Genomic DNA, 14,153 nt, shown 5'->3' on the forward strand with positions numbered 1-14,153 from the left:
ATTTAAATAAAGATGATTGTTTGAAGAAATGACACAGTCTCTCAGTAGGAATTTCCACGACGCTGGGGCAAAGGTTCACCTTCCAGTAGGACAATGAACCTAAGCACACTGTTTTTGCTTCGTCATTATGGGGTTTTGTGTGTAGATTGATGAAGGGGGAAAAAACGATTTAATCAATTTTAGATTAAGGCTGTAACGTAACAAAATGTGGAAAAAGTTAAGGGGTCTGAATACTTTCCAAATGCACTGTATGGCAGAACCAAATCGGAGATAGGTAGGAGTAAGTCCATGAAATGTTTTGTAGCTTAGCAGTAAAACCTTAATCAGCCCTAGCTTAAACAGGAAGCCAGCATAGAGAGGCTAGCACTGGAGAAATACGATACAATTTTGAGGTTCTAGTCAAGATTCTAGCAGACATACAGTATTTAGCAATAACTGAAGTTTATGTAGTGCTTTTCTCCGGGTAGCCAGAGAGTATAGAGTTGCAGTAGTCTAATATAGAAGTGACAAAAGCAAGGATGATCCTTTTTGGGCAAAAAGTTATAGATTTTTGCAATGTTACAAAGACGGAAAAAAGCTGCCCTTGATAGGTTTGTCAAAAGAGCGATCAGGGTTCAGATTGAAAAGTTAAACTCGTCCACACACACAAACACACACACACATACACACACACACATGTTGTTCATTATGCCTGTGAGAACCTTAACACATACCTTACTAAAGGTGGATTTACTCTGGATCTCCTCAACTACTGTATGAATATTTACCTGTGACATCTGACCTCCTCACCAAACCTTCTTACCAAGTAACATTACAGAGTATCTTTTTGTATTGATTGTGGGTGTCTAACAAGCAACTGGGTGATCAAAGGTTGGTGCAGTAGGTGAAAGATGTGTGTACACGCCTCACACATTGCACAGGCACACACTCTGCAGCCTAGTCTCTGGTCAGGTAAGAGTTAGACACACCCACACTGTTGAAAAGTGATTTAGACCGTGTGTTGAAGACTGTGCAGGAGGTTTGAGGTCACAGAAAAGACAAGACACTATCTACTCCAGGACACTGCCGACTCAGTAGCCTATCAGGTGAGTAAGTGTATGTGTGTGCTATGATGGAAGGTGGGTGATTTAGTATGTTTGGGTTCAGGTCAGGTGTGTAAAGGCATCCGCATACATAGGTTGGGTTTGTTTCTAGCAGAACTTGGCAAGGTGAAGCAAACGCCATTCACATGAAAAACAAGAAAAACGCAGCATATTTACAGTTTGTATCTCTTGAGGCGGCTTGTCAACAACATAGCCAGTGCATTTCCTCAAAATAGTGAGAATTAATCTAAGCTCATTCAAGAAATCTGTAATTCATTTGGAAGTTTTTGTAGAGGTCTTAGTTAAGTAATCTAACTAAGATGTTTGGTGCAGTATTTCTAGAGTGAAATTTGCATGAAAACTAGTCTTCTGTCATTGAATGACAACAAACACTTAATAGAAAAATTCCAACTGTTGACCAATCACAGAAAAACGTCTAACCTCAAGAAAAAATGGTGTTTGCTTGAATAGCCAGGAAAAAAACCCGCCGTACGGTGTTGAACACCAAAACGTACAAAAACGTCACAAAATGTTGTCATAATATATGCGTGGACTGTTTCGACTGGGAAGCATTTGGTAGACTTTAGGTAAAGTTTGTTCGCTCAATCCTGTGTCCAGCAGCCATTGCAATGGTCAGCTGCCACCTAGTGGTGTATTTCTGGTAGTGTCAGTGCCCCCTGGTGATTTAGTATTGACATGAAATACTGTGAGGGAGAGCAGAAAAGCCCCTCAACTCTGGAGTAGATCCAGAACAAACCCGACCCTGAAAAGAAAATGATGGAAGAGAGAATGGGGGAGGAGACAGGAAAGGAGGAGCACAGATAATACATTAGGAGTCATTTTGTAAGCAGTGCATTCACCCTGAGGTATCTTACTCAGAAAGAACAGGGTAAGTCAGTTATTTTGGTTTGTAGGAATTGCTTTCACCTGTAGTACGTTTTTACTGTCATTTTGAGAAACATTAAGACTTAGTCTTTGTTAACATTTGTAGGCGATCATATCAATGGAGCGTTATTCCTCTCTATGTTTGAATAATACAACCATTCAGATCGCTTAATATATCCAAGCATAAACAATACTGTGGTGATCCTTGATCGAATACATGTCCCACTTTTACAGATGGAGCTGCCACCTCGACCAAAACTCTTTGACTTCCATGGAGTCTCCATGACCAACTACTTCACTGACAACTGGGACAATGTACAGAACTTCCAGGCCAGACCAGATGACATTCTCATCGCTACCTACCCCAAAGCAGGTCTCTCTCAGTCTGATGTTGATGTTTCATTAAAGATTGGGTTTGGGTTTGTAAATGACTGTGTATGTGTCCCCTATCTGTATTCCTCTCTTAGGAACCACATGGGTCTCCTACATTCTAGACCTGCTGTATTTTGGCCAGACAGACCCTGAGCATCAGAGACCCATCTTTGAGAAAGTTCCTTTCCTGGAGTTACTCATTCCTCTTTACCCTCCAGGTTAGAATAGAGCATTGGAAAACTTACCTCTCTTATTTTGTCATTTCTCTGTAAAAAATTGAGCTGATGTCTTCAAAGCAGTAACGAAAGTCTTGACATCATGACAGAAACTGCTGAACAGTGATAATGTCCATCAAACATTATTTTGCATTATTATATTGTTTGTCCTAGGGGTGGAGGTGCTGGACAACTTAACCACCTCTCCTCGCCTCATCAAGACTCACCTCCCAGTTCAGTTGCTGCCCAAGTCCTTCTGGGAGCAGAACTGCAGGGTGCAGTATTTGTAACTTGTCTTCTATGTTTCTCCACTATATAACCACTATACATAAACGCAATCTCTCTCTCTCTCTCTGCAGATAGTGTATGTGGCCCGTAATGCCAAGGATAATGCCGTGTCCTATTTCCACTTTGACCGCATGAACCAGGCCGAGCCAGAGCCAGGAGACTGGAACAACTACTTACAGAGATTCATGGATGGAAAGAGTGAGTAAACGAGTGAATAAAGGAGTGATTGAATAAGCAAGTGATAATAGTCCCCATTCACACTATGAATTTGTCTACCGGTACTCTGCACTTCCTTAGTGGTGTTTGGTTCATGGTTCAACCATGTGACTGGCTGGTGGGAGAAGAAACAGACTCACTCCAAAATCCTCTACCTCTTCTATGAGGACATGGTTGAGGTGAGTAGAATACTGATGCTAGGTGTGTGTTACAGTATTATTAAGATGCATCTGATGAGCTCAGTGCACACATATGCTCAAGAGCCATACTAACTGCTGCTCTAGGAGGTTAGCTGTTTATACATCCAGTGTGTATGTGTTCCTACAGGATACGGGGAGAGAGCTGGACAGGCTGTGCTCCTTCCTAGGTTTGTCTCCTTCAGCAGAGGAGAAGGAGAGGGTGAGAGGAGGAGTGCAGTTTGATACTATGAAGAAGAACAGCATGGCCAACTACTCCACCGACCCAGTCATGGACTTTACGATATCCCCCTTTATGCGCAAAGGTGTGTGTGTGTGTGTGTGAGAGAGAATGAGAGAGAGAAATAAACATTAAACTGCTGGAGCTCAGCTCTTCCAGCTATCACAACAGACACACATGAACACACTGAGAGACACAACGTCGTCACAGACATTGGAATACTTTATTCTGCATCTACTGAATGATCAAACTATCAATATACCTGTCTGTCTGTCTGTCTGTCTCCAGGAAAGGTTGGTGACTGGAAGAACCATTTCACTGTGGCCCAGAGTGAACAGTTTGATGAAGACTATAAGAAGAAAATGGAAAACACTCAGCTTCGGTTTCGCACAACAATTTAGGACTGTCTTCATTATCTAAAGCACTCTACAGGTCTTAAGAACGTGACTGCATGTAAAAATGTAATAACACATAATACTGTAAGTATGAGCACCAAAGACATACTGTCTAACTACTGTAAATAAACAACACCTGATAACAATTTTTATTTTATTTCTCATGTTTATTTGAAACCAGATAAGAGGCAGCAGCACAAAAATAATACAACTTCATATATAAACAGTCAATGAGCAAATGAATGAAACTAATGTTTTAATCTCTCTACTACTGTACCTCTGCACTGTCACTACTGTATGGAGAGGAGAACAGATTGGTTTACTGTAGTATGGCACATACCGCATTGGTGGAGGAAACACCACAAACATCCCCACAACTGTCAGTCACTGATGAAGGTCCTCCCAACTCAAACCCATAATGAAATAAAGGAGGCAGAAGTTGCCCCACATCACTGATACAGGGTCAAATATTCTTCACCCACCCTAACGGTTAAAGATAGAATTGGAGGTAGGGTAATCTGATCCTGGACCTGTGGTTATAAGGATGATTTCTACAGTACCTCGAGAGAAACAGCAAAGTACACTGAAATCAGACGGGGTCATTGAAATGTAGACAACAACAGAATCCCATTGTACTGTACTGTAAATACCACACAAGTCAAGCATTTCACATCATAGGGAGAGACTGCACTGACCCTGAGGAAGGCAGGAAACAGGAAACACGAGATCCTGTCACACAAGGACCCGGGTTGTGTTCAGTAGGACACGTTTGGAAGGATTTTGAAACAGATTTTTTTTTTACGAGTTTCTTATTGGACGGCTTCCGCTAGTACCTCCCCATTTCACTCCGTTTCAAAACATGTTCTCTCATTTTGTGCCTATTTTACTCAACCTGGGTCTCAAGTGGAAATATGGGATTGACTTCTGAGCTCCGTTCAAGATCACTGGACAGTTTTGAACTGTTTTGAAATGATACAGCTCCAAATGAGGACGTGCCATTCCCACTGCTCTTTAACCCCTAAACATTAAACACTAACCATTGTAGCAGTTCCAGGTACTGTTGTGAAACCTTTTTCAACACTTCTATCCTGAACAGAGCAATGAACATCATAAATTAGGGCTGGACAGTCACTGTTTCCAATATTCCTCCCCAAGCCAGCGCCATTTATCACTCTCTTAGTAGACAACTGTTCTATACTTCAGAGACCTCAGCAAGACCACTTTCGATTGTCCTCACAGTAAATACCTTTATTTACAAACTGAAAAAAAGAACAGCATTTACATACCTTCTTATGTTACATAATATACTTATGATTTTTCCTGTAATAAAAATACTTCAGTCTAGAGTGCTCAGGTCTAGGCTTATAGACATCTGTAAAGTACTACTATAGTACAAGAGCGTTGTGCTTCACAGTAGGTCAGCGTTGTGTAATGCAACACAGCTTAACTGTGTGGAGCAATGAGTACAGCTAAAAATAACAAGTCCACGGTATACACTGATATGCTGCAACTGATTAAATGTTGTGGGTATGTTTACACTGTTGCCAGTATTATTGAATGTTAAAATGAAGTCATATCCTTTGACGGGCCGTGATGATAGAATGTACCAGAATCAGCAGGCGAAATGTACCAGCGTCACGTTCAAACAAAAATGTCTTAGAATGTCTAGTTTTAGCAGGAACTATTTTAGCTAGAGCTCCAGGCATCAGCCACAGCTACACAGGTCAACTTTCTTTCTGCAGTAGTGTCTCCAGGAGGTTGCTTGCCTTATGTAATAAACATCACATTTACATACAAGGCAGACTGTACTGAAACAGCAACTCAATTATGAGCCGATAACTAGCAATCCTATGTTTTTGGAGTGTGGACTTCTACGCTACTTTCCTGCAAGAGGAACTACGGAAAGACACCATTGTCAGTCAGGTAATGCGTTATTAATGTGTTTTGAAGCATAACATCAAAACAACCACCGACATGATCAATGTTTATGGCACATATCCTACAAACACATTAACGCATGTATGCATCAAGTTGAAATATCAAGGACAGCAGATTAATACTATCAACGCAAACAAAGTCAATAAATTCATATAAAGACATTTTCACAGGGAGCACAATGGCTTTCATAAAAGTAGGAGCTACCACGTTCATATTTGACATACATCCATAAAACATGGTATCTAAGCAATGGATCCTCAGAGGGAATTGTAGGGATGACCAATAGATATTTTAAGGAATCCCTGGGTTGTCATCAATATGAATCCTGTGCCCATTCCTCTGTTCTCTCAAGACACCTTAAACAGAAGTGTTACAAAGAGTGAATGTATGCCCTGCAGTAGGTGATGCTTGAAATGTAGCGAGTTAGTCAAAGGTACACAGGTGTGTGTCTGTAGGCATGAGTGTGTGTGTGTTCTGTTGTTTGAACCTGTGCTCTATGCCGCAGAATCTGATTCCGGTTAGCAGCCTTTGAACCACTCTGATTTAGAGCAAACACTGGATAATGTCCCATATAAGACAACTGTTTTAGTCAAGGGAAGCTTTTCTGTATTTTCCCTCAGTTTCTTAAAATAGGTCCTCTGTCCATGATTCACATGGCAGTCTGAATGTAGTTGAGTCAATGTTTATGATAAAGTCTATCTAGTTGACAAGATATAGTTAAAGTTATCACCTAAGAGTTAAGGTATTACGTAAGTTTGGTTCTTGATGGTTTTGTTTGGGAATTGGTCATTGGTCCAGATGTCCTGGGTTGGAGTTGAGGGTTCAAAGGTTAATAATCTCACTGCTGACGCTGGCCGAGTCATCCTGCCTGCTGACCTCCAGGTAGCTCTTCCCATCCTCCCTGCCTGCCCTCCCACTCTGTGTCTCAGAGTCTGGGGTGAGGAACGGCCTCGTGTCGTCTCCTCCCTCGTTCCCGAGATGTCCCGTGGAGGTTCTAGAGGGGCGCAGGGAAACGGGACAGGACACTGAGGAGGGGACACTGACCCCCCCATCCCCGGCCCAGCGATGCCCCTGGTGAGAGGGCGTGGGAGGAGCAGTGACCTGCCTGCTGGGAACACTGCTGAGCACACTACCCCCCAGTGGCACGGAGAACTCTGTACGGGCTGAGCGGTCCTCGCTGCTGTCAGAGATCTGGGGGTCGCTGTTCCTGCGGAGCCAGGGCCCCCCCTGGCTGACAGCTGAGCCCGGTGAAGGAGTGGGTGAGGGGGCACACAGGGGCTGGAACAAGCTGCCCCCATGGAGGAGGTGCTCACGGTGCAGGGCCTCATCGATGCTGCGGCCCAGGTCGATGGGGGAGGGGGGTCGCAGGTCAAAATCATACAGAGACACCCCTGACTCTTTCTCCTGCTCCAGGCTGCCGCTCTGAGAGTGCTGTAGTGGCCGGCCTAACGGCTGCAGCCGCAGCAGTGACCCTGTGGACCCGTCAGACATATCCCTTTCTGCAGACCTGCCCCTCTGGTTGCGGCCTCGGTTGCTGTCCTTGACACAGCGCGGCTGTGAGGGCGGAGCCTCGCGGTTTCTGATCAGGCTCTTACTGATGTCTGCCCCCGAGCGTTCCTGCCCCGCCCAGTTATTAGGCAGCTCCCCTGCCCCTCCTCCTACTGATCCTCCCACCCCGTTACTTTCTGACTTCCCACAGGGCTTTCCTGTCAGGCTCTGGACTATCTTGGCCCAGCAGGTGTGTTTGTGTGTCGACCCAGAGGACTGTCCAGGGGAGGGGAGATCTCCTCCCGCCCTGCCCTCCCCTGCTCCCCCATCTCCTCTGTCTCGGGCCCCCCGGGGCCTCCAGAACACCCAGGATCCCAATAGGAGGAGAGAAAAGGCCCAGGCCAGCTCCAACAGTCGGGCCCAGAAGTGCACCAGCCACCAGCCCCAGCAGAAGCGCCTCCAGTCCCCCAACATCCCGTATAGCCACAGGGTGGAGTGGACATGGAGGCCACAGCACAGCACCCCCAGGAGGGCACACACTGCCAGCACACGACCCAGCACCAACCCTGCCCTCTTACGCCCCGGCCAGGCTTTAACTGCCCTCCCCTCCTCTAGGACAGGTGGCTGGGCAGTGGGATGGCGGAGGCGGGGGAAGACGTAGCACAGGTAGCCCAGACAGAGAGCCAGGCCCCAGCAGAGAGATAGGGACTGCAGGGTGACAGGCACGGCTGGGGACAGGGCTGGGGAGAGCAGGTCAGCAGCCAGAAGCAGGGTGCACTGTAACACAGCCAATACAGCTACCAGAGGAGGGCGCTCCAGAGCAGAGGGCAACAGACTCACTCCTGTCCCCTTCATGGCCAGCAGAGCCAGGGCAGCCTGCGCCCACACCAGTAACGGCAGAGGGAGGTTATAGAGAGCAGTCACCGCAGGCCGGGGAAGAATCTTCCTTGTTCCGTAGGGGTCAATCATGAACAGGGCTGCTCTTGCTGCGCCTACCAGGAGGAGGAGGGCATTAGCCAGGGTCAGGGCACCACGGTGAGGGCAGTGCATGCTGGGGGATAGGGCCAGGCCCAGGGCGGCTCCAGCCAGGAGGAGCAGGAAGAGGCCAGCCGAGCCGTAGACATGGAGCTCCCAGGCGAAGGACAGCGTCCTGCTCAGGTCATCCCACAGCAGAGAGGTGCCGTTGGGGGAGGGGAAGGAGCTGGGAGGGGGGGAAGGAGGGGGGGAAGGAGTGAAGGATGGGGGGAGGCGAGGGCGGCCCACGGGGATGGAGTGGTTCCTCTGTGCTAGGCGGCTGTCATTTTTGGGAACGTACCGCCCTCTGAAAATCTGTAGAGTAGGAGTGATGAGGAGAGGGGTCGTCCCTGGAGGCAGAGAGAGAAATTATGTAAATGAATCATATTGAACTTTCCCAAAACATCTGACTGGAATGATTGACAATAATAATAAAAAAACATTTTCTTTAAGAGCAGAACCTAGCTATAACAAGTTGACACATACAGTGGAAAATCTAACCCACTACAGGAGGCTAATTTCCTATGAGAAGTGTATTGAGAGCGCAGCAGGTTCTCTTCCACAAGGCAGCAAATAACCCAAAGGGAGTTGATTATTTTGACCTTCTATTCTCATACCAGGCCAAAGCACAACTCAACAGTTTTTTTTCTCCAATGAGTGCAAAAATCACATCGAGCAATTGTGAAATAGTTTACCTCTCTCAACCCCACACAAGTCTCACCTACATTCCAAATAGTAAAGTATGTCTCTCTCTCTTGTTATCACTCCCTTTGCTCCTCCTCTTCACCCGATAGTGTTTGTGGCAGGTAGATAATATGTCGATATACACTTCATATACAAAAGTATGTGAACACCCCTTCAAATGAGTGGATTCGGCTATTTCAGCAACACTTGTTGCTGACAGGTGTATAAAATAAATCGAGCACACAGCGATGCAATCTCCAGCGATCTCCATAGACAAACATTGGCAGTAGAATGGCCTTACTGAAGAGCTCAGTGACTTTCAACATGGCAAAGTCATAGGCTGCCACCTTTCCAACAAGTCAGTTCGTCAAATGTCTGCCCTGCTAGAGCTGCCCTGGTCAACTTTAAATTGTGTTATTGTGAAGTGGAAACGGCTAGGAGCAACAACGGCTCAGCCGTGAAGTGGTAGGCCACAAAAGCTCATAGAACAAGCGCTGAAGGGCATAGAGCTTAAAAATCCTCTGTCCTGGGTTGCAACACTCACTACCGAGTTCCAAACTGCCTCTGGAAGCAAGTTCAGGACAATAACTGTTAGTCAGGAGCTTCATGGCCAAGCAGCCGTACACAAGCCTAAGATCATCATTCGCAATGCCAAGCGTCGGCTGGAGTGGTGTAAACCTCGCCGCCATTGGACTCTGGAGCAGTGGAAACGCGTTCTCTGGAGTGATGAATCACGCTTAACCATCTGGCAGTCCAACAGACAAATCTGGGTTTAGTGGATGCCCCAATGTACAGTACCGACTGTAAAGTTTGGTGGAGGAGGAATAATGTTCTGGGGCTATTTTTCATGGTTCGGGCTAGACCCCTTAGTTCCAGTGAAGGGAAATCTTAACGCTACAGCATATAATGACATTCTAGACAATTCTGTGCGTCCAACTTTGTGACAACAGTTTGGGAAGGCCCTTTCCTGTTTCAAAATGACAATGCTTCCTGTGCACAAAGCAAGGTCCATAAAGAAATGGTTTGTCGAAATCGGTGTGGAAGAACTTGACTGGCCTGCGCAGAGCCCTGACTTCAACCCCATTGAACACGTTTGGTATAAATGTTAATGCTAACTGCGTCCCCGTAGCAATGTTCCAACATCTAGTGGAAAGCCTTCCCAGAATAGTGGAGGCTGTTATAGCAGCAAAGGGGGGAGCAACTCCATATTAATGCCCATGATTTTGGAATAAGACGTTCTAAGAGCAGGTGCCCACATACTTTTGGTCATGTAGTGTATGTGTGTGGAGGGTAGATAGTAGGTGTTTGTTGACAGTCGTCAGCTCTTACATAAGGCACCTCCCAGCAGGGCCCAGCATGGGGCCTACCGACTTAACCTGGATACAGAGTGTCTTCTCCTCTCCACAGGTAGAGTCTGGAGCACAGATTAGATAACACGCATGGTGCGCGTATCACACACACACGCATGTCAGACGCACACACACACACACACCGCACAATTAGTTGGAGGTATCTTGAGGTAAAGACATACACACACTACACAAACTCAGAGTGACATTAAGCTGGTAAGGAGGGCTGAGTCATCAGCCATTTATATAATGTATTTTGATTGGAGCTTACTGCTCACTACTAGATGATGTAATTGATGAGAACATCTCTTTACATAATATAAAAAACATATAGTAAATTAATATATCTGTGGGAATGGAAAACTGCATGAAGCACATGACACATACTGAGACCATCAAAGACCTGTCACGTGGAATAAATCAGTTATCTACATATGACTGTTCCCCTTCCCTTCTCTGTCAATCAATCTCACTCTCTCTTACACACACACACGCACGCACGCACGCACGCACGCACGCACCCACACACACACACACACACACACACACACACACACACACACACACACACACACACACACACACACACACACACACACACACACACACACACACACACACAAATCTTTCTGCATTTCAAGGCAAAACAATCAAATGAACAAAGATCCCAGAGTGCTCCACCTTAAATCCAACAACACTCCAATCACAATCCCATTCATCACCTCCAACAGCCAGAGCTTTAGCACTAAGATAACACTGAGAGGGTGAACTACTATAACATACCACAACTTATACTGTCCAAACTGGAAATGTATTGGGTTTGGTTAAACATTAATCCCAGACAATTTGTAACCGTACATTCTCTCTGTCTCCCCCAACCCTCTTTAAAGACAAGCACACACACACACACACACACACACACACACACACACACACACACACACACACACACACACACACACACACACACACACACACACACACACACACACACACACACACACACACACACACACACACACTTGGAGAAAGAAATTAATGGTGATCAATGGTGGAACAGAATCATCTGAAGTAAAAGTTTGACAGAGAACACTCAGAGCTCTTTGAGCTCCTAACTCACCCTGAAGAACACACCATAAACCTGACACACTGACTGACTGATGGCTGACTCCAACATGTGTTACACGTCCTGGCTCTCTCTTTTTGTCTCTCTCTTTCTCTCTCTCTCCAAAGCACTTTTCTCACTCTCTACTCTTTCTCTCTCTCTCTCTCTCTCTCTCTCTCTCTCTCTCTCTCTCTCTCTCACTCTCTTTCAATTCAATTTACATTTTCTATTTAAAAGCTTTATTGGCACGGGAAACATATGTTAACATTGCCAAATACAGTGTGTCTCTCTCTCTCTCTCTCTCTCTCTCTCTCTCTCTCTCTCTCTCTCTCTCTCGTCTATCAAACACAATATTTGAGGCACGTACATACGTTGACTCTCACACCTACTCAGGAAAAAGCACACACACAAATGGTCACACATGCGCAAACACACACTCACACACCCTCTCACATGTGTGTAACTTCCTTCTCCAAACTACACTCCCTAAGCAGCAGGACTCAGACACGTCACTACCTCCTTAATCTTCTCTGTCCTCCCTATTGCCTTCTATCGTTCAAACTCTCAGCGTCACTCTTTCATCTTTTATCTCTTTCTCGTTTTCTTTTTTCCTCTACTCTACATTGTTTCTATCCTCTTCTCTCTGTCCATCTCTCCTTTTCTCTACTCCTGTGCATATTTTCCTGCCTGAGTCTACCCTGCACACCTTCTCCTCCACTTTCCATCCCGCCCTCTCTCGCCCACTCTGTCTCTGCCTCTTCCCTCCTTTGAGCCTGTTCCAGGGACTTCCAGGAAAAACTCCAGCTGCATAAATAATTCCACTTTAAATCCTCACAGGAAAAGGAAACTTAGGCGCAGTCACAGCTGCCTTTGTTTTCCACCCAGGAAACTACAACACCCCAAATCCTCCTCTCTCTACCTGTCTTGGTCGACTGTTTGGTGGTACTTGTTGTAGTTCTTTCTGGTTCAGTTGCCTTTTTCGGTTGATTGGTTGTGCTTGAGGAAGTACTTCTGGGTTCTGCTTTTGTTGCCGTCTTATTGGTTGTAGTTGTGGTGGTCACTCCTAGTGTTGTGGTTCCTTGAGGCGTCACAGAATGTGGCTGTTGATTGGTGGATCCAGGGGTGATGGGTCTGGGTAACGGTGATGTCACAGTGGGGGTCTGTCCTGCTATTGGTCTGTCTGTTGGCGTAGTGGCATTATCTGATATATTACCTGAAGAAAGAGTCAAAAGACATGAAGCAGCCTCTCTGCTGACAACAACACTAATGTCACTCAAATACTACTTAAGATTTATAACAACATGATAAAGAACTCAGTGGTTATAGCGTAGTACTCAAGCTCCAGTTGTGGATGAAGGCATATTACTCCACCACTCATAGGTTGAAACATATTCCTCATAAACATCATATTAGCTACCCTTTAGTTACTCACCTGTAACTACTCCTCCAATGAAGGCTGGCTGTGTCACCACAGGTATGGCTGTCACTCTGTCAGGTGACTGTGTGGAGAGGATCCTATTGGCTATTGTCAGCCCAGAGAGGCGGGGTTGAACAGTGAGGCTGACCGTCGGGGTAGTCTGAGCTTCGGCCATATTGGACACCAGACCTCTGCTGAACTCTGTCTGAGCCTGTGGCCGGAACTGTGGCATATCATCTAGTGTAGTCAACGCAACCAGTGACTCCTCCTTCACAATCACTGTAGGGACAAGTTCACTTCCTGATCCAGTTGCCAGCCAGTCATCCAAATCCTCCGGTATGATTGGTCCATCAGAAGTCCTGCCCCTTGATGTTAATCGTTCATCACCTGAGGATTTGGTGGGTGGGAGAGCCGTTGGTCCCTTTGCAGATGAAACTCCACTTGGCTCTGCGGTTTCCATAGTACCTGTCCAAGCCTCAACAGAAGTAGACTGGCTTTGGGTTGATCCAATGTTGAGTTTCTGAGAAGGGGAAAGGGGTTGACTTTGGTCTGTAGTTCTAGTGCCCATTTCCTCCCCAACCTGCCCCAGTTCAGAGCCCACCTGCCCCCCACCTGCTCTCTCTGTGGGCCAATCTCTGTTGTTGACTCTGACTGGCACATCGCTCTGGCCTCTGGGACGAGAGGAGGGAAAGCTGGGTTTGAGGGATGTACTGATGACAGGGTCTGGAAGAGAGGTGGATAAGGAGGAGGAGCTTACAATCACCTGGCTGGTAGAGGGATGGAGAGAGCAGAGGAGGAAGGTGAGGGTGAGGAGGAGGGATACAGTGGCCATGGTCTGGCTGTTGAGGGTGATGATTTATACGGTCCGTCTGTTTGTCCGTCTGTCACACCATCCTCTTACTGAGCTCTGTAGACAGAGAGAACAGAGAGATATGGATGAGGTTCACTCAGTGAATATTTAAGCACTAATTCCTGAGAACCTGGGAATTATCTTGTGCCCACTCCCGAAGAAGGTGGTTGAGGCCCGAGGCGAAGCCATGGGCCGGGTTACAGCCCTTGGAGGGAGTTGTCACACGAAAATTAATGGGTTTGAAAGCATTATTGCTTTTATAAAATGGTTGCCAACATATTTATACAAATATTAATGACATTTAAAAAAATATATATATATTATTATTTTATACGTCCACCGGACGTGCTACCAGGCCCAGACCTGCTGTTTTCAACTCTCTAGAGACCGCAGGAGCGGTAGAGATACTCTTAATGATCGGCTATGAAAAGCCAACTG

At 46.1% G+C, this 14,153-nt stretch overlaps 2 protein-coding genes across 4 annotated transcripts in view; one reads left to right on the forward strand and one right to left on the reverse strand.

Moving 5' to 3' along the window:
• The first annotated feature begins 918 nt into the window (after window positions 1-918).
• LOC139542844 (cytosolic sulfotransferase 2-like) lies at window positions 919-4,016 on the forward strand. Of its 2 annotated transcripts, none has more exons than XM_071348742.1 (8): window positions 919-1,085; window positions 2,202-2,340; window positions 2,435-2,557; window positions 2,729-2,829; window positions 2,914-3,040; window positions 3,140-3,237; window positions 3,386-3,560; window positions 3,764-4,016. In XM_071348742.1, exons 2-8 carry the CDS (start codon window positions 2,202-2,204, stop codon window positions 3,874-3,876), a joined length of 876 nt encoding a protein of 291 aa, XP_071204843.1. In that variant the 5' UTR covers window positions 919-1,085; the 3' UTR covers window positions 3,877-4,016. The 2 variants fall into 2 exon arrangements, with proteins under 2 accessions (XP_071204843.1, XP_071204844.1); XM_071348743.1 differs by lacking the exon at window positions 919-1,085 and adding an exon at window positions 1,908-1,971.
• Window positions 4,011-14,153, reverse strand: part of LOC139542842 (proline-rich transmembrane protein 3) — a 32,177-nt gene continuing 22,034 nt past the window's right edge. For both annotated transcript variants that reach the window (XM_071348736.1, XM_071348739.1), the window contains exons 2-4: window positions 12,881-13,772; window positions 12,368-12,661; window positions 4,011-8,660 (exon numbers count right to left, since the gene is read on the reverse strand). In XM_071348736.1, coding sequence (XP_071204837.1) covers window positions 6,631-8,660; window positions 12,368-12,661; window positions 12,881-13,697 — 3,141 coding nt within the window. In that variant the 5' untranslated portion in view covers window positions 13,698-13,772 and the 3' untranslated portion in view covers window positions 4,011-6,630. The remainder of the gene's footprint in view (window positions 8,661-12,367; window positions 12,662-12,880; window positions 13,773-14,153) is intronic.

Source organism: Salvelinus alpinus, chromosome 17 (assembly GCF_045679555.1).
Source record: "Salvelinus alpinus chromosome 17, SLU_Salpinus.1, whole genome shotgun sequence".
Lineage (NCBI taxonomy): Eukaryota > Metazoa > Chordata > Actinopteri > Salmoniformes > Salmonidae > Salvelinus > Salvelinus alpinus.